Source organism: Schistocerca serialis, chromosome 7 (assembly GCF_023864345.2).
Source record: "Schistocerca serialis cubense isolate TAMUIC-IGC-003099 chromosome 7, iqSchSeri2.2, whole genome shotgun sequence".
Classification (NCBI taxonomy): Eukaryota; Metazoa; Arthropoda; class Insecta; order Orthoptera; family Acrididae; genus Schistocerca; species Schistocerca serialis.
The window spans coordinates 542,233,290-542,249,365 of record NC_064644.1 but is presented as its reverse complement, the minus strand read 5'-3'; the positions used below and the strand labels follow the sequence as shown (position 1 = coordinate 542,249,365).

Here is a 16,076-nt window from a genome sequence, read left to right as displayed (position 1 = left end):
ATCAACAAGTTCACCATGTAACAAGAAAAGGATAGCTTGTTGCGTTTCTGGATGTTTTGTCAAAAGCAAAGAAGATGGGTCGACTGGCCACAGTGTTTATCGCAAAACTACACACACTGATTCATAACTACAAGCCATCATCTCTGCCCAACCAGTGCAGAAGAATGGAGTTCTAAAAGCATTGCTCCACAGAGTACATACCTTGTCACACCCAGATGGTTTTGCAGTAGAAACAGAGCATCTACTGTGAGTGTTCTGCAGGAATGGATACATGACCGAACATATTTGGAAGGCCTTTCAGCCACTCACCTATCCAGAAGAAGAGCAAGATCAGGTAAACACTGTGGCGTACCTGCCCTCAGAGTGGCCTGTTTCGGCCAGAATCAGCGGATTCTCAAGAAGCATAACACAAATTGACCGTAATGTCCACGCATCACAATAAGAGGCCTATTGAGAAATTTGAAAGGCGTCCTGGGATTATGAAAACCAGGAACTTGTAACATACCTTGCCAGTGTGGCATGTCGTACTTTGGTAAAACAACAAGAACAGTTGAAATAAGATGCAAAATACAGCAGAGGCATGCCCAACTAACACCGACAACTAAATCAGCCACTGACAAGCAAAGTGTGGAACTCAATCATTTCGTGAAATATGACGGAGCGATAGATCCCAGGTACGGAGATAGTACTACAAGAGATTTTATGGAGATAAAGGAGAAGAAAAACCTCATGAAGCGTGAAACTGGGTACGATCTCAATAGAGACTGCGATCCTGGGCAGGGGTTCCTGGAAACGCAACAGGACCAGCAGCATAACTCCACAGTAAAATGCACAGAGGGTCTGTACATGGGAAACAAACCCCAGACAGAGCACCATGTTCACTTGATCAAATATCTAACGTCGCAGGTGGCTACTACCGGGATCGCCCAAACTAGGTGGGACCAAGAACGGAAAGCCAGAGCGTAGATGAATGCGTGGGACTGTAAACGAAACACCAGCACTTAGGCTCGCGAACCGGACCAATGAGGAAACGCCTAAGCACGTTTCTAGCGTTAGCGGACAGGAGACAGAACCATTGGAACCAAAAGCGGAGGAGGAAGAGCATAAGTATAAATAATGGACCTTTTTCGCACTACTGACCAACTTCCCTGCTTAATCATCCCTGCAATCTCTTAGAAATCCTAATCTAAATCCCCTTAAAGCAATTCCTGGCAACCAACAATACGCTGATCGCCGAAGAAATCCGTTTTCGTGCTGGGCATAGCACACTGTATCAAGCTATTCTCCTTGTGGAGCACATATGCTTGCAAAAATACCAAGGGGACACTGCATCGGATCCATTTCCCTCGACATCGAAAAGATGTTCGGCATGGGTGAAAATTATGAAAAAAATCCTAATCTAATCACTGTACATCTTGGAAATCGTCAGGTCCTTCCTAACCAACAGGAAATCCTATTCTTCGTTAGACGGAGCGGACAGTCCACAAATACGGGAACGCCCCAAGGTTATTTGCTTGGCCACCTTACTCCTATATACTAGACAAGGGAAGGAGGCGGCACAGTTAGCCCTCTATGCCGATTGCACATCAGTATATCACATCGGCAGAAACATCAGTTACATACTAGCTAGATACAGCGCCATATAAACCGTGTTGTTAATTGGTGTGACACAGCAAACGCGAAAATATACGTAAAGAAATGCCAGGCAACATCTTCACCACAAAGGGGAAGCTAACAATCAGAAACAGCCAGATAAACGACCAAGATCTGCCAAAGAGAGCTTTAATTAACTATCTCGGACTAAAAATCGACAAAACACTAACCTTCAACGTGCCAGACTATTAGTTATAACCAGTACTAAAAAGCAGAGTGTTATCAACAGAAGATAAAATATACACGTTGAAATTCGTCATTCTGCCACTAGATCGTAAGTATGGACATAGCGGCCGACATAAGTTTGGACAACGTCGAGAAAGTCCAGCCATCATCTCACATACACCACGATTCACCAGCAACGAAGAGCTGCAGGTCACACTGGGTCACCCCACCATCTATCACCTTATCACACAAAAATCCATCTCATTCCATGAAGCATGCCATAGTTCACAGTTTCATCACATCAACTGGCTTAGTGAAAGAGAACACCCACACCACAAGACATCCACCGTCACTATCCATCGCCAATTCAGATTATAGGCACCACTACCATCATCTAGTATATAAGTAAAATTTCCATTACCATCAAAAATTTACTGTTACGTACACCATCATAAATCGGGTGTCACAGTCGCCAGGCAATTACACATTTTACCGTCATTTTTTAAAAACTCCATGTTAACTAAACGGAAGACAGAGCGCCACACAACGGTGGACTTCTTAGAATAAATGGGTGAAAATGCACAAATTTGACGGAATCGACAAGCAGTCTCATGTCGCACCTGATGAAATATCATGCAAGTATGACACTGATATCCGCCAGAATACACAACACCTCAAGATGTCAACAGATCGCCGAGAAAGTCTGAAGAAAAACATTATTATTATTATTATTTTAACTTCTTACTGAACAACTGAACAATAATAAATACTGCTTTCCCCCCTCCCTCCCCCCCCCCCCCATGTTTTCTTTTCCCTTCTGGAGTCCGTGTTGTTCTTGATTTCTTATCCTTCTTCCTAGAAAGACCAAGCATAGTATTTTATCCATAAAAATGTGTCTTAGATGTTGTTTCCTTTTAGTTATTTTCTTATTTCCGTGACCTCTGTTACTCTTGACTTCTTTTCCCAAACATGCAAGACTAGGAGACTGCAAGACTGGCAGAAGTAAAGCTGTGAGGACGGGGCGTGAGTCGTGCTTGGGTAGCTCAGATGGTCAGCCGGCACGGTAGCTCAGCGTGTTCGGTCAGAGGGTTAGCTGCCCTCTGTAATAAAAAAAAAAAAAAACTGAGTTAATGGATCAACGACGAACTGAAACGGGTGTCTTGCGACGTCCGCCCCGAACAGATACAACGAACGAAAACGAACAAAATGAGAAAAAAAAGATGGTAGAGCACTTGCCCGCGAAAGGCAAAGGTTCCGAGTTCGAGTCTCCGTCCGGCACGCAGTTTTAATGTGCCAGGAAGTTTCATATCAGCGCATACTCCGCTGCAGGGTTGATATCTCATTCTGGATAAATTTTTGTCATTAGCCTGTTCCCATTCAACATTATCGTTATATAAAAATATTTCATACATTTTAATTCAGTTCTAATGAAACATTTCCTACATTGCAATTGTCATTAAGAGCCAAGGTATCTGTGGTAGGGGTGGTGTTAAGGGTGTGCGGATGGTGGGGGGAGGGTCCAGATACAGCAACAAAAATTACCTACCCCTTCCCCCACCAAAAAAGAACAACCCGGAAAAGAACCCTGTAGGCGCGCCTGGTTATAAATAGCCTGCGAAACATGGTAATGTATGGGGAGATCACAATGTCAGCATACGAATATGACTGATTGATATAGAAGAAAATTGAGGGGCAACCGGTTTTATCTGAGACAGATGTTCACTGTTGTCTAGTGTCTACATTAGCTGGAACAGGTAGACCTTGAAAAGGGTGAGATAGATTATGGGCTATAAAAGCCCGTGGCATAACCTTCTGAAAGATTGAGGATCGAAGAAAGATCTAGGAATTACGTTTGATACAATTCGAAAAACCATGAAATGTTTCAAGCCCCATTTTGGTATTAGAGATCAGTTTGTGGTGCGTTTGATAAAGCTGTCTGGGGAGTACATACATAGAAAGAGAGAATGGGAGGATGAGAGAGATAGGACGCAGGGGTATAAAGAGACAGCAACAAGGAGAGGTGGAGCCAGAGTCGCGTCGTGTCGGTAAATTCCAGGTTTAATTAAACAAGTTGGGCCAACGGGGCAATCCCTGGGGTGGTAAGAGACGGGCCCCCACCCTCCAGCCTCCCAATTCACCCCTCTCAACACGTGCCCGTAGCGACCGCCTTTAGAGCCCGGCTGTTCCCGGAACTGCTGGCTTGTCGGGTTTCCCACTGCAGAGACAACTGAACACACAGTGCCTTAATGCACTTAACAGAGTTAAACGCCCTGCGATTTACGTCTCATACTAAACCTGACCGATCAAAGTGTCAACTGTCACTCATTTCATATTGCAGCTGCATGTTTCACCACATTGGCTAACAGCTTCATGGGGCTGGAACACCTGAGCGGACTGACACTTTTACAGCCAGACGCTCTCCAGAGCCTGGAACTCTTTCTGGGAAAGCGGCTTTTTGGAGATCGCACAGAGCCACACTAAGAGTTTATTTACTGCCTAGAATTGTAGCGCAGCCTACTATTGTCTACGATACCCGTTACTAGGAATTACACTACGTGATCAAAAGTATCCGGACACTCCCAAAAACATACTTTTTTCATATTAGGTGCATTGTACTGCCACCTACTTCCAAGTACTCCATATCAGCGACTTCAGTAATCATTAGACACCGTGAGATACAAGAATGGGGCACTCTGCGGAACTCACGTACAGCGAACGTGGTCAGGTGACTGGCTGTCACTTGTGTCATTTGTCCGTACCTGAGATTCCCACACTCCAAAACATCCCTAGGTCCACAGTGACAGTGAAGTGGAAACGTGAAGGGACACGTACAGCACGATGCGTACAGACCGACCTCGTCTGACAGTGACCGCCGACAGTTCAAGAGGGTCGTAATGTATAATAGGCAGACATCTATCCAGACCATCACATAGGAGTTCCAAAGTGAAGGGACACGTACAGCACAAAAGCGTACAGGCCTACCTCGTCTGTTGACTGACAGCGACCGCCGACAGTTAAAGAGGGTCGTAATGTGTTATAGGCAGACATCTATCCAGACCATTACACGGGAATTCCAACCAGCATGAAGATCCACTGCAAGTACTATGACAGTGTGCGGGAGATGAGAAAACTTGGATTTTATGGTCGAGCGGCTGCTCATAAGCCGCACATCACGCCGGTAAATGCCAAACGACGCCTCGCTTGGTTAAGGAGCCTGAACATTGAACGACTGAACGGTGGAAAAATGTTGTGTGGAGTGACGAATCACGGTACACAATGTGGCGATCCGATGGCAGGGTGTGGGTATGGCGAGCGCAAGGTGGACGTCATCTGTCAGCATGTGTAGTGCCAACAATAATATTCGGAGGCGGTGGTGTTATGGTGTGGTCATGTTTTTCATGGCGGGGGCGTGCACCACTTGTTCTTTTGCGTGGCAACATCACAGCACAGGCCTACGTTGATGTTTTAAGCACCTTCTTGCTTCCCACTGTTGAAGAGCAATTCGGGTATGGCGATTGCTTCTTTTAACACGATGGAGTACCTGTTGATAATGCAAGGTCTGTGGCGGAGTGGTTACAGGACAATAACATCCCTGTGATGGACTGGCCTGCACGGAGTCCTGACCTAAATCCTATAGAACAACTTTGGGATCTTTTGGAACGTCGGCTTCGTTCCAGGCCTCACCGACCGACAACGATACCTCTCCACAGTGCAGCACTCCGTGAAGAATGGGCTGCCATTCCCCAAGAAACCTTCCAGCACCTAATTGAACGTATGCCTGCGAGAGTAGAAAGCTGTCATCAATGCCAAGGATGGGCCAGTACCCTATTGAACTCCACAATTAACGATGGAGAGCGCCAAGAAATTGTAATTCATTTTCAGCCAGGTGTTCGGATACTTTTGGTTACATAGTATACTTTCAAAATGCGTTACAAAGTTGCAGAAACTGCGACCAGCCACTTTCTATTGCACTATTCTGCGTCTAGCATCTTCTGGTTCGATTGCCCATCTTCAAACGAGGTCACGTTAGGCTGGCCGGTGACAGTATTGTAGTGAGCTGTCGCAGACAACGAATATGAAAGCAAAATACTACGAGAAGTGTCTAGGGTTCCATCAACACGTACCACCTCCACAAAAGTCTGTTACGAACTCTAGCTTAGCTGTTCCCACATTTCGGTGATCACGTCATATTTTGATAAAAGACGCAAATTTGTAGAAACAGTAATGAGGTAATACACTTAAGACAGAACTATGGCGCATGATACCTACGACACACCTTACAAAAATGTATCCTCATCAGTAACATTCAAAAAATGGAAATAGAGAAACAACACACATGTTCCATAAACAATCACGAAAGAAAATAATTTATAAATCTTCTTCGTTACAGCATACACCATTTAGACGACATGGCCTGGGAGATTAAGTTTACGGATGCACAGTCCGTGCACGAAAGTGTACGTAGCGTCTGTTTTATCTTAATACAACTAAATATCTCAAAAACGACGCTTGGTACTAAAATAATGTTCTGATTGAAAAGTTGATATTAGTATAGGGGACATTAGTTTGTCCAACACTGGTGACCTCCTAATCACACCGCCTGCGCGGGTGGGGTTAACTTTGTATTTTTAAATGGGAAACCCACATTAATTTTTATTACATATTTGGATTCTACGCTAAAAAATACATAAGTTTTAATCGAACCATTGTATCTCATTCGTGGCAGATGGCGCTGTAATCGACCGATATCAAGTGTGTCTGTTTTTGCAATTCATAACCGACGCATTTGTTTCTATATTTCATTTGCGATGTAAATGTACAGCTTTGTGTTCCAACAGTTGTATTTATGTTCGAAATTCACTTTGTTGTTTTAAACTTGATTGTAGAGTACAATAGGGTTAGCCGTTTCAGTGTCTGGTTAAAAAGTATGTTTAGTGTAATCCAAGAACAACGACGCCGCCGTAATACTTTTCTGTTCCCATTGGACTGCTTGATATCGGTGTGTCTCCCTGCCTCTCACTTTTGGGGTTCATGGTTTCGGTGAGTCACCTTGTATATCAGCACTGGGGGTGCTTCTTGCAGCCTCGCCATGAAATACAATTAGTTCGATCCCCTCTGCAACAGATACCACGTCTATTGGGCTATCTGTGCCAGAGTAAGATCAAGAACGAAGTGGTGCCGAGACATTTGGTGTTCGTGATTATAAGAGGGCCCAGCGCTGCAATGGGGCGTACCATTTGGCGCTGAGCGGTGGGGCCAGCTTGTGAGTGTGTACGCGATATGTATGTATCCACGGTAGGTGTGCCTGTCACTATCACTTAATGGGCATATTACCTTATTAAAATGGTTGAGATCTGTATTCTGTCGGTAGCATCCAGCGCCAGCCCCAGCGCGAGAGTACGGCGGTTTGACGGGAAGACATAAAGCAGTCACTGAACCTAATGGCAGGATTCGAGTGCGGCCACCGAAATCAAGCATTCCGTCGGTTTAGGGACTCACCACAGTCAATCTCGTAGGGAACAGAAAACTGCCTTGCAGTGTAAGGAGTTTATCTGCCATAAATATCAATGTTTACCCATTTTATTTGTAGTGTACTGCTATGTCACCCGAACAAGACACAGCCAGGGCAAAAGCACCATACGCGCAAAGATGCGAGCTGGTGCCACTGCCTTAAGAGACTCCACTTGCGCGAGTTCCACCTGCGCCACGGGCGGCGCTGAGGATGAAGATATCGACTTCGCCTCGACCAATTGCCTGCCGAGTACAATCCGCCAATGGACGGACGACTACGGACAGAACCTACTCTGAAAATGGAATAGCAGCTCTCGCCCACTTGGTTATGGATCATATTCTAGGGCTAATTTAGGTAGGGAACGTCGTTTAGCGAACACTTAGAAGCGAACAGACAGTTTTTGCAAATTGCATTTGCCACATACTGTGAATTTTACCTACTATTATTTGCACTTAGACATTGAGGGCCTTTTTTGTGTTTATTAAATGTAGTGTTGCAGCCTTAATCATTCAACATGTCGCAAAAGTAAGTAAACTTTTTTAACTCAATTCGTGTAACTTCGTTACTAATTTGTTGGAGAGTTGTAGAATCTCGTTCTTCTATCCTGTTACCTGATCCTGGGGCATAGCTGTGTACTAGTGGCAGGGAGATATCATCTGCACTCGAAGCCGTTTCACGAAATCGTTCGGCCTCCACAGCAGTAGGGACGAGGCCTTAATAAAACTGGCGACGAGGGTTTACAAAATATACAATCGCACTTACGACATTCAAGTAACGTTTGAACATCAGTGTCAACCGTTGGAACGCAAAAGATTACATTTACAACGTAAATGAAATGTAGATTCAAATGTGTCGGTTATTAACTGCGAAAACAGGCCCACTTGATATTTGTTGATTACAGCGTCATCAATCACGGATGGAAAACAATGATCTGATTCAACTATACGTATTTTTTGCGTAGAATTATAATGTAGAATAAAAATGGGTGGTTCCAGTTTGAGAATACAAAGTTGATCCCGCGTACGCAGGAGGGGTGGCTAGAAGACGGCCATTTGTAGCAGCGACGGATCTCTCGTTTACTAACATTAACTTTTCACCTACAACAATTTTCCCCACTACGTGTCGTTTTCGAGATGTTTAGTTGTCTCGGTTATGAGTTCTGTGTCCCTGCCTATATTTGCTTCCTAAATTATAGAAAGGCCTTTGATTGTGTCATGTGGGACCAGTTGTGGCATGTGCTCAACGAGTGTGGGGATCCAAAACACCTGGAATCCTTCCTAAAAGGTCTTTATAATAGCCATACTGCAACCATAAATGTAGATGGTGAATACTTGGAATTCTTCGATGAGACAAATCGCGTCAGACATGGTTGCATATTGTCGCCTCAGCTCTACAATACCTATGCAGGGTGTGTAATCAGGAAAGCGCTGGATGGCTGGGACGGTGGGATTTCAATTGGCGGCAGGAAAATCAACAATTTACGCTTCGCAGATGATACTACACTCATAGCAGGAAGTGAGGAAAAACTTGGTAATCTGTTCTGAAGAGTGAAAGATATTAATCTAAACCTTAGTCTAGAGATAAACATGAAAAAAAACCAAACTAATGGTTATAAATCGCCAAGGCATCGATCAAACCCAACTTACAGGATGCTTAAGGAATCTGGAGATAGTATGTGATTATGTATATCTAGGCTCTCTGATCAATTGGAAGGGAAAGTGTGATAAAGAGATAAGACGACGAATCATTCTTGGCCGAGCTGCAATGGTCAAACTCACTAAGATATGGCAGAATCGGGCAATATCCAAGACAACGAAGATGTACTTGGTAGAGGCTTTGGTGTTTCCTGTATTCTTATGCGAGATCTGTACCGTGAAAGGTGGTGAAAAGAGTCGCGTTGATGCCTTCGAGATGTGTTGTTGGCGGAGGATGCTACGTGTACCGTGGACACAAAAAAGAACTGATGTTTCAATAATTGAAGAACTTAAAATTACAAGAATGTTATCTTCTTGTGTCAGCCAGAGATACCTTCAGTTCCTTGGGCACATTTTCCGTGACATCCTGAATTTTCAAAGTTTAACGGACTTTTGTGTTTCTGTCTACATATATGCAAGAAACGCGGGGGAATAACAGGAATGTAAGACAAAGAGGGAATCGCTCAGATTAGAAAGTGTGTAAGGTGAGGATGTAGTCATTCTTCCCTACTGTTTAATAAGTAAATCGCTGAAACAATTATGGAAATAAAATAAAAGTTAAGGAGTGGGATTGAAATTGAGAGCTGAAGCATATCAATGAATGGCGGAGGCAATATAAGACATTTGGGATGGTCATATAATATAGACTGGGAGTAAACCAAATAAATAATAAATGTAGCAGAAGTGACATTAGCGGTAAACGTGACATCTAACTTTGGGTTCATTAACTTATCGTGGTTGGGTTCAGAGTCAAATACAGTTTTTTAAAGGACAAAAGTCTTTTGCAGTACCACTTGATGGCCCAAAGCACCGAAATTGAAATTGAGAAATAAATAATTTCTGCAGTCTACGGCGAAAATGATTTCTTTTAAAAAATAACTAGGGAGTGCTGTAGCAGAGTTACTGAGAGAATTCTGCTACCTCGGAAGCAAAATAACAGATAAAGGAGGATATGAGAATCACGGAGGATGTAAGAATCGGACTAGCACTGGCAAAGAAGGCATTCCTCACTAAAATTAGTCTATTGCGTAAAGCACAGAATTCACAAAAGGATGCTGAAAATTGTGGTCTCTGATAAGATGAGAAATGAGAGGTTCGGCAGCAGAAACTATGAGAAAAGGAATATGCGGGAAATTCCGACAAAAGAACAGGTAGAATGATAAGACATAGGGAGAATATAAGGGAGCCGTTGCGGGCAAGAAAGGGGGATGATATACGTTGAAGTACATCCAACACATAAAGGAGGGCATTGGGTAAAGTGCTGCTTTGAGATGAAGTGGAAGACACTAGAGAGAAAGTCATGGCGGGACGCATCAAATCAGAAGGGTTCCCAAAGGGAAAAAAGGTGAGCGATGTCGTCGCTTTTATAGTTTATTTGCTATGGCGCTCATGAATGCAGACCACTGTTGCCAGTTGGAGCGACATCGACGGCGTTTACGTGTCCATTGCAGTATAAGAACTTTTTTGCGACGTCAGAGGAAGCTGACACAATATGATTCGTGCTACCAGTCCACCTCTAACCTACGGCGTATACCTGTCGACGCAAACAGGTGCACATCTGTAGCAGTGACACAGTGCTGAGTGTGGACGCAGATGTTCTGTCCATTACTGTGGTACTTTGATGCTGCAACGCTCTTGTCGCTGCATACGACCCTCTTCTACTCGATGTTTCCATACATAGGTCAGTTTTGCAGCAGCAGCACTAGCACGGACCAGTCACTACCGAATCACCAAGCAATTTCTCGGAACTGATCATTCTGTCTCGTTGGACATATTATTCGAAACGTGCCTTACTCAACAATTGCCGATGACGTCTTCGCAATGAGTCCCTTTAGAGAAGGTCAAAGATTAGATTAGATTAGATTCAGTTTTGGTTCCACAGACCCAAAAAATGAGATGATTCTTGTGGGTGTGGAACATGTCAGAAAGTATAACATAAAAACATACGACATTTCAATATAGTCGAAATAGGTGAATACAATGCAATAACTGGAACAGCTAATATTTACAGAACTAACATACTGTCAGAATGAAACACTGTTATGCACTATTAATAAATTTATCGTATACAAAATACATCTTGAATGTGACCAAGTGCTGTCAAAATTGAAATCAAACAGACATTTTTACTTAAGGCGCCATAACACTCTCTGTTAAGATATTCATCTATAGCGTAGAAGGAGTTGCCTATAAAAAGTGTTTCAAACTCTGTTTAAACCTTATTTTGTCTGAAACCAAGTTTTTAATGGTTGTTGGCAATTTATTGAAAATGTGTGTTCCTGATTATTGGACTCCTTTTTGGACCAAGGTAAGTGATGTTAGGTCTTTATGTAGTTTCTTATTCCTAGTATTGATACTATGTATTGAGCTATTGGTTGCAAATGTATTATTTGCAAAAAATTTCGGTAAGGAATAAATATACTGAGAAGCAGTGATAGAATACAAAGTTCCTTGAACAGATTTATGCATGATGTTTTTGAATTTACACCACGACTGATTCTTATCACACGCTTTTGAACCCTAAAAACTTTTGCTCGGCTTGACGAGTTGCCCTAGAATATGATCCCATACGACATAATAGAATGAAAGTAAGCAAAGTATGCAACAGTATATTTATATCTCATACATCTGACATCAGTCTTTCTCACTGAAAATATTGACTTGTTTAGGCGCTTAAGCAATTCTGTGGTATACCCTTCCCAACTGAATTTATTATCGAGTTGCAATCCCAGAATTTTAACACTATAAACCTCTTCTATCTGCATGTCTTCATATTTTTTACACATGCTGGAAGGAAATCTCTTACAGGCTCTGAACTGTTACTCACAGCTTGGGATTGTCAGGTTCTCTGAACAGTGCAATGGATTATCTGAGAGCAGTCTTTAAAAATAACTTCAGTAAAATGGAAATGACACGTCTCCAAAAGAAGTAGCATCCATCATCAAATCCTTAAAATCTAAGTATTCCAGTGGGTATGGTAACATATTAACGAAGTTAAGCAAAGAGTGCTCATGCGAGTTGAGTTCTAACTTATTTCTGTAATCAGTCTCTCATCGGTGGAACATTTCCAGACTGGCCAAAATCTGCTGACGTTAAGCCTCTTTACAAGAAGGGGGATATACAGATACTATCAGACTATGGACCAATTTCACTTTTGCCGGCTTTCTCAAAAATATTTGAAAAGATTGCTTTCAAGTGTCTCCTTAAGCATCTGACTGCAAATAATATATTGTCCAATCACAGTTTAGATTTGTTAAGGATTCTGATATAGAGAAAGCTATTTACACTTGCAGTGAGAAAGTACTTAATTCATTAGCTAATGAATTAGAGGCTACCGGCATTTTGTGTGAACTTTCAAGAGCTTTTGATTGTGTGAACCACATTATTCTCTTAAGTGAATCAGAATATTATGGTGTCACCCGCAATGTTGCGAAATAGTTTCAGTCTCATCTATCTAACAGGAAACAAAGGGTGTCGTTGCAAATACCTGTGCAGTAAGCAGGTCAGTCTTCATCTGACTGGGAATTAATTACATGTGGTGTTCCTCAAGGTTCCATCTTGTGTCCATTGCTTTTTCTTGTGCACATTAGTGACTGCTCATCTGTTACATTGCCAGATGCTAAGTTTGTTTTGTTTACTGTTGAAACAAACATTGCAATAAGTAGCAGGTCAAGTACAGATTTAGAAATAGCTGCTAATCAAATTTGCACTGACATTTGTAAGTGGTTTAAAGCTAATTCACTTTGAGGCGACCCACAATATTCAGTTCAGAAACTGTAAGAGAAGGGCTTAGTTACAGTTTCCAAGAACAAAAAACTGCAGTGCTTGCGATACAGATTAGTCGCTTATCAGAACATTATATTCGTACTTTCAGCATGATATAGTCTGTAATTTTATAAAGGAAGTGAACTTCACAAGAGCTGTTCGCTAGGTCCTCAAATCCAGTTAATGCTAACAAAGAACTACGAACTTCATAAAAATGGAAAGTGGTGTGTCAATGGCTGCAGTGGGTGGAGGGACACTCACTTGTTGTAGAGGACGATGTCGGGCAGCCAGATGTGCTCCGAAGGAACGTGGAGGGTGTCCACGCCGCCGTAGTCGTCCGGGTTCCACTTGAGCTTGTAGTCGTTCCACTCCTGAAACACGAGGACCACCGTCTCAGTTCCAGCAAGCACCATCGTTAAGTTCACTTAATGACAATCTGAAATGCTGCAAGATATTCGAAATTTTGAGAAAAAAGAAGTAAGCTGTAGGAAAAGCGGAATGATGTACGAGATGTACAACAACCCAGGTGGAACAGTAACAGTGAAGGATCAAGAACAATGTGAATGCATTAAAAACAGTATTGGACAGGCATGCAGTTTTTCACCATTACTGTTCAATCTCTACATCGAAGAAGCAATAACAGAAATAAAGTAAAAGGTGAAGAGTGAGGAATAAAATTTAGGATAAAAGACTGACAGTAATAAGAATCAGTGATGAGGTTATAATCCACAATAAAAGTGAAGAACAGTCTAACGAATAGACAGAATGGATTGACAGTAATCAAAGTAAGACAAAAGTAATGAGTGGCAAAAATGAGATTAGCGAGAAAATTAACATCAAAATGGGGCAGCAGGAAACAGATGAAGATTAGGAATTCTGCTACCTCGGAAACAAATTGACATACGACAACGGAGGCATGGAGGAAGTAAGAAGCAACAACCTAGGGAGAACAATAACAGTGAAAGACCAATAAAAAGTGATCGCACTAGAAACGGCCTTAGACAAGCATACAGGCTTTCGCGGCTACCGTCCAACCTGTACATCGGAGAAGCAATTACAGAAAGGTAAAGAGGAAGGAAAAAAAATTAGGACAAAAGACTGACAATAATAAGAATCAGTGATCACTTTGCTACCAGCAATGAAAGTGAACAACGGTCCGATGGATAGACAATAGGGATTGACAGTAATTGAAGTAAGACAAAAGTAATGAGTGGCAAAAGTGAGATAGCGAAAAAATTAACATCAAAATGGGGCTGCAGGAAGTACATGAAGGTCAAGAATTCTGTTACGTCGGAAGCAAAATGACACACGACGAACGAAGGAAGGAGGAAGTAAGAAGCAAATTAGCACAGAGAAACAGAGCATTCCTGGCCAAGACGAGACTACTAATACCAAACATCGGCCTTAATCTGAGGAGAAAATTTCGGAGATTGTACGTTTGGGGGCACTGCATCGTATGGCAGTCAGCCGTGTACGTTTGGGGGCACTGCATCGTATGGCAGTCAGCCGTATGCAGTGGGGCAACAAGAAGACGAGAATCGAAGCTTTTGAGATGTGGTGCTACAGACGAACGTTGAAAATCGGGTAGGCGGGTAAGTAATGAAGGGATTCCGGCAGAATCAGCTAAGAAAGGAACGCATGGAAACCACAGACAAGAAAATGGGACAAGATGGCATGAAATGTGTTTAAAAATCGGAGAGTTACTTCTACAGTACTATAGAGAGCTGCAGGGGCTAAAATTTTCAAGGGAAGGTAGATTTGAATACATTCATCAACTAACCGAGAACTTCGGGTGTAAGTGCTACTCAGATTCGTGGCGGGCCGCATCGAACCTGATGAATCATCTCTTTTCCAGTTTAATATCAGTATGAGAGGGCTATCTGGCGTGTGAATTGACGAACAACATTGATGATTTAGGAACTCTTACACTATCGTATGCCATAATTAGGTATGCCTATGATATGAGGGGATATTTCCTAAGGATGATTACTCAATGTTTAAAAAGAAAGTAAAATCACAAAATAGTCATATACACACATACCAAAAAATGTACCCAGTAAATTTCTGAAACTGAAAATACAATTTTTAATGTCAACAAAACGAGGTACATCTTCCATGACATAAAACTATCAATAAACGGCAATACTATCCACAGATGCCGCACATACTTCGCAGCACCATAAAATGCTCTCATTATGTTGATTCAAGATCCCAATTGGCAGCCGATGTCAACCGTCTGGACATTTGAAAAAGTCACTGTTGGCAACTGGTGATCATCAGAGCAGTTTATCCAATGCATTCGGGCATTACCGTTCGTGAAAAGTAAACCTGGAACAAGTGCCAAGTGCGGCAGTGAACAGCCATACTTGTGACCAAAGCTATGGAAGTCTGGGTGTTAGCAGTAATCCTCTGCCACCAACTAAAATGTACATATCGCTGATGGCTCCATCTGCGAGGCTCCCGTCAACAGAACAGTCGTCTCTTCCACGTCGTTGCTGTGAACGAACCGTTAACCATTTTTCATCGAGGGTTTCTTGCGATTATGCAGCCTCCAGCGCGACTCATATGTGGAGTGAACTTTCTCCAACTTCTACAATACAATACAAAATACGAGGGAAAGATATATACCAACAGACATGTGGAATACAGATGAACTACTCTGTAATATGGACTTTGTTTAAAAGGTAACAGGAAATTTGTTATTTCGTGTATTTTTTCACTCATCTTGATAGGTTATTTTCGAGGTTCTGTTTGCAAATATACTTGAAAAATACATGTACGATGTTGGGCATCGTGCTTAGTTAATATTTTGTCACCTGTCAAAAAGACTACATCTGTTTTCGTAGTAAAGCTGATTATGTATTTTGTGTAAACATGGTTCAGTAAATTTGTGTTACATTTGCATATCAGAACGGAATTAGGAGCAGTAAAGTTTTAGAAGTGTTAAATACGGCTTTTAGTGACTGTGTATTGAGTAAAACAAGGTTCCCAGTCATGTTTTCGTTTCGAAGAGGATCGCGGAGATGTTGAAGATGAAGAGCACCTTGGACGCCTCAGTATATCGTCAACCAATGAAATCGCGGTAAAAGTGAAAGAAATGATTATGAATGATCGGCTAATCACAATCAGAGAAGACGCTTATCATGTTGGCGTAATAGTTGACGCATGCTGTGGAATTCTGTTGTATGTTTTGAGTACGAAACACATGAAACATTTATGTAGAACTGACGAATTTCCAAGGTGCACAGTAGCGAATTCAAGAACAACCAATACGACTGCAGGTAACG

The 16,076-nt window shown here is 42.3% G+C and overlaps 1 protein-coding gene across 1 annotated transcript in view; it reads right to left on the bottom strand.

The window, feature by feature from the left end:
* Window positions 1-16,076, bottom strand: part of LOC126412484 (acetylcholine receptor subunit alpha-like 1) — a 429,340-nt gene that overhangs the window by 142,303 nt on the left and 270,961 nt on the right. The window contains exon 3 of the mRNA XM_050082104.1: window positions 13,051-13,160. Coding sequence (XP_049938061.1) covers window positions 13,051-13,160 — 110 coding nt within the window. The remainder of the gene's footprint in view (window positions 1-13,050; window positions 13,161-16,076) is intronic.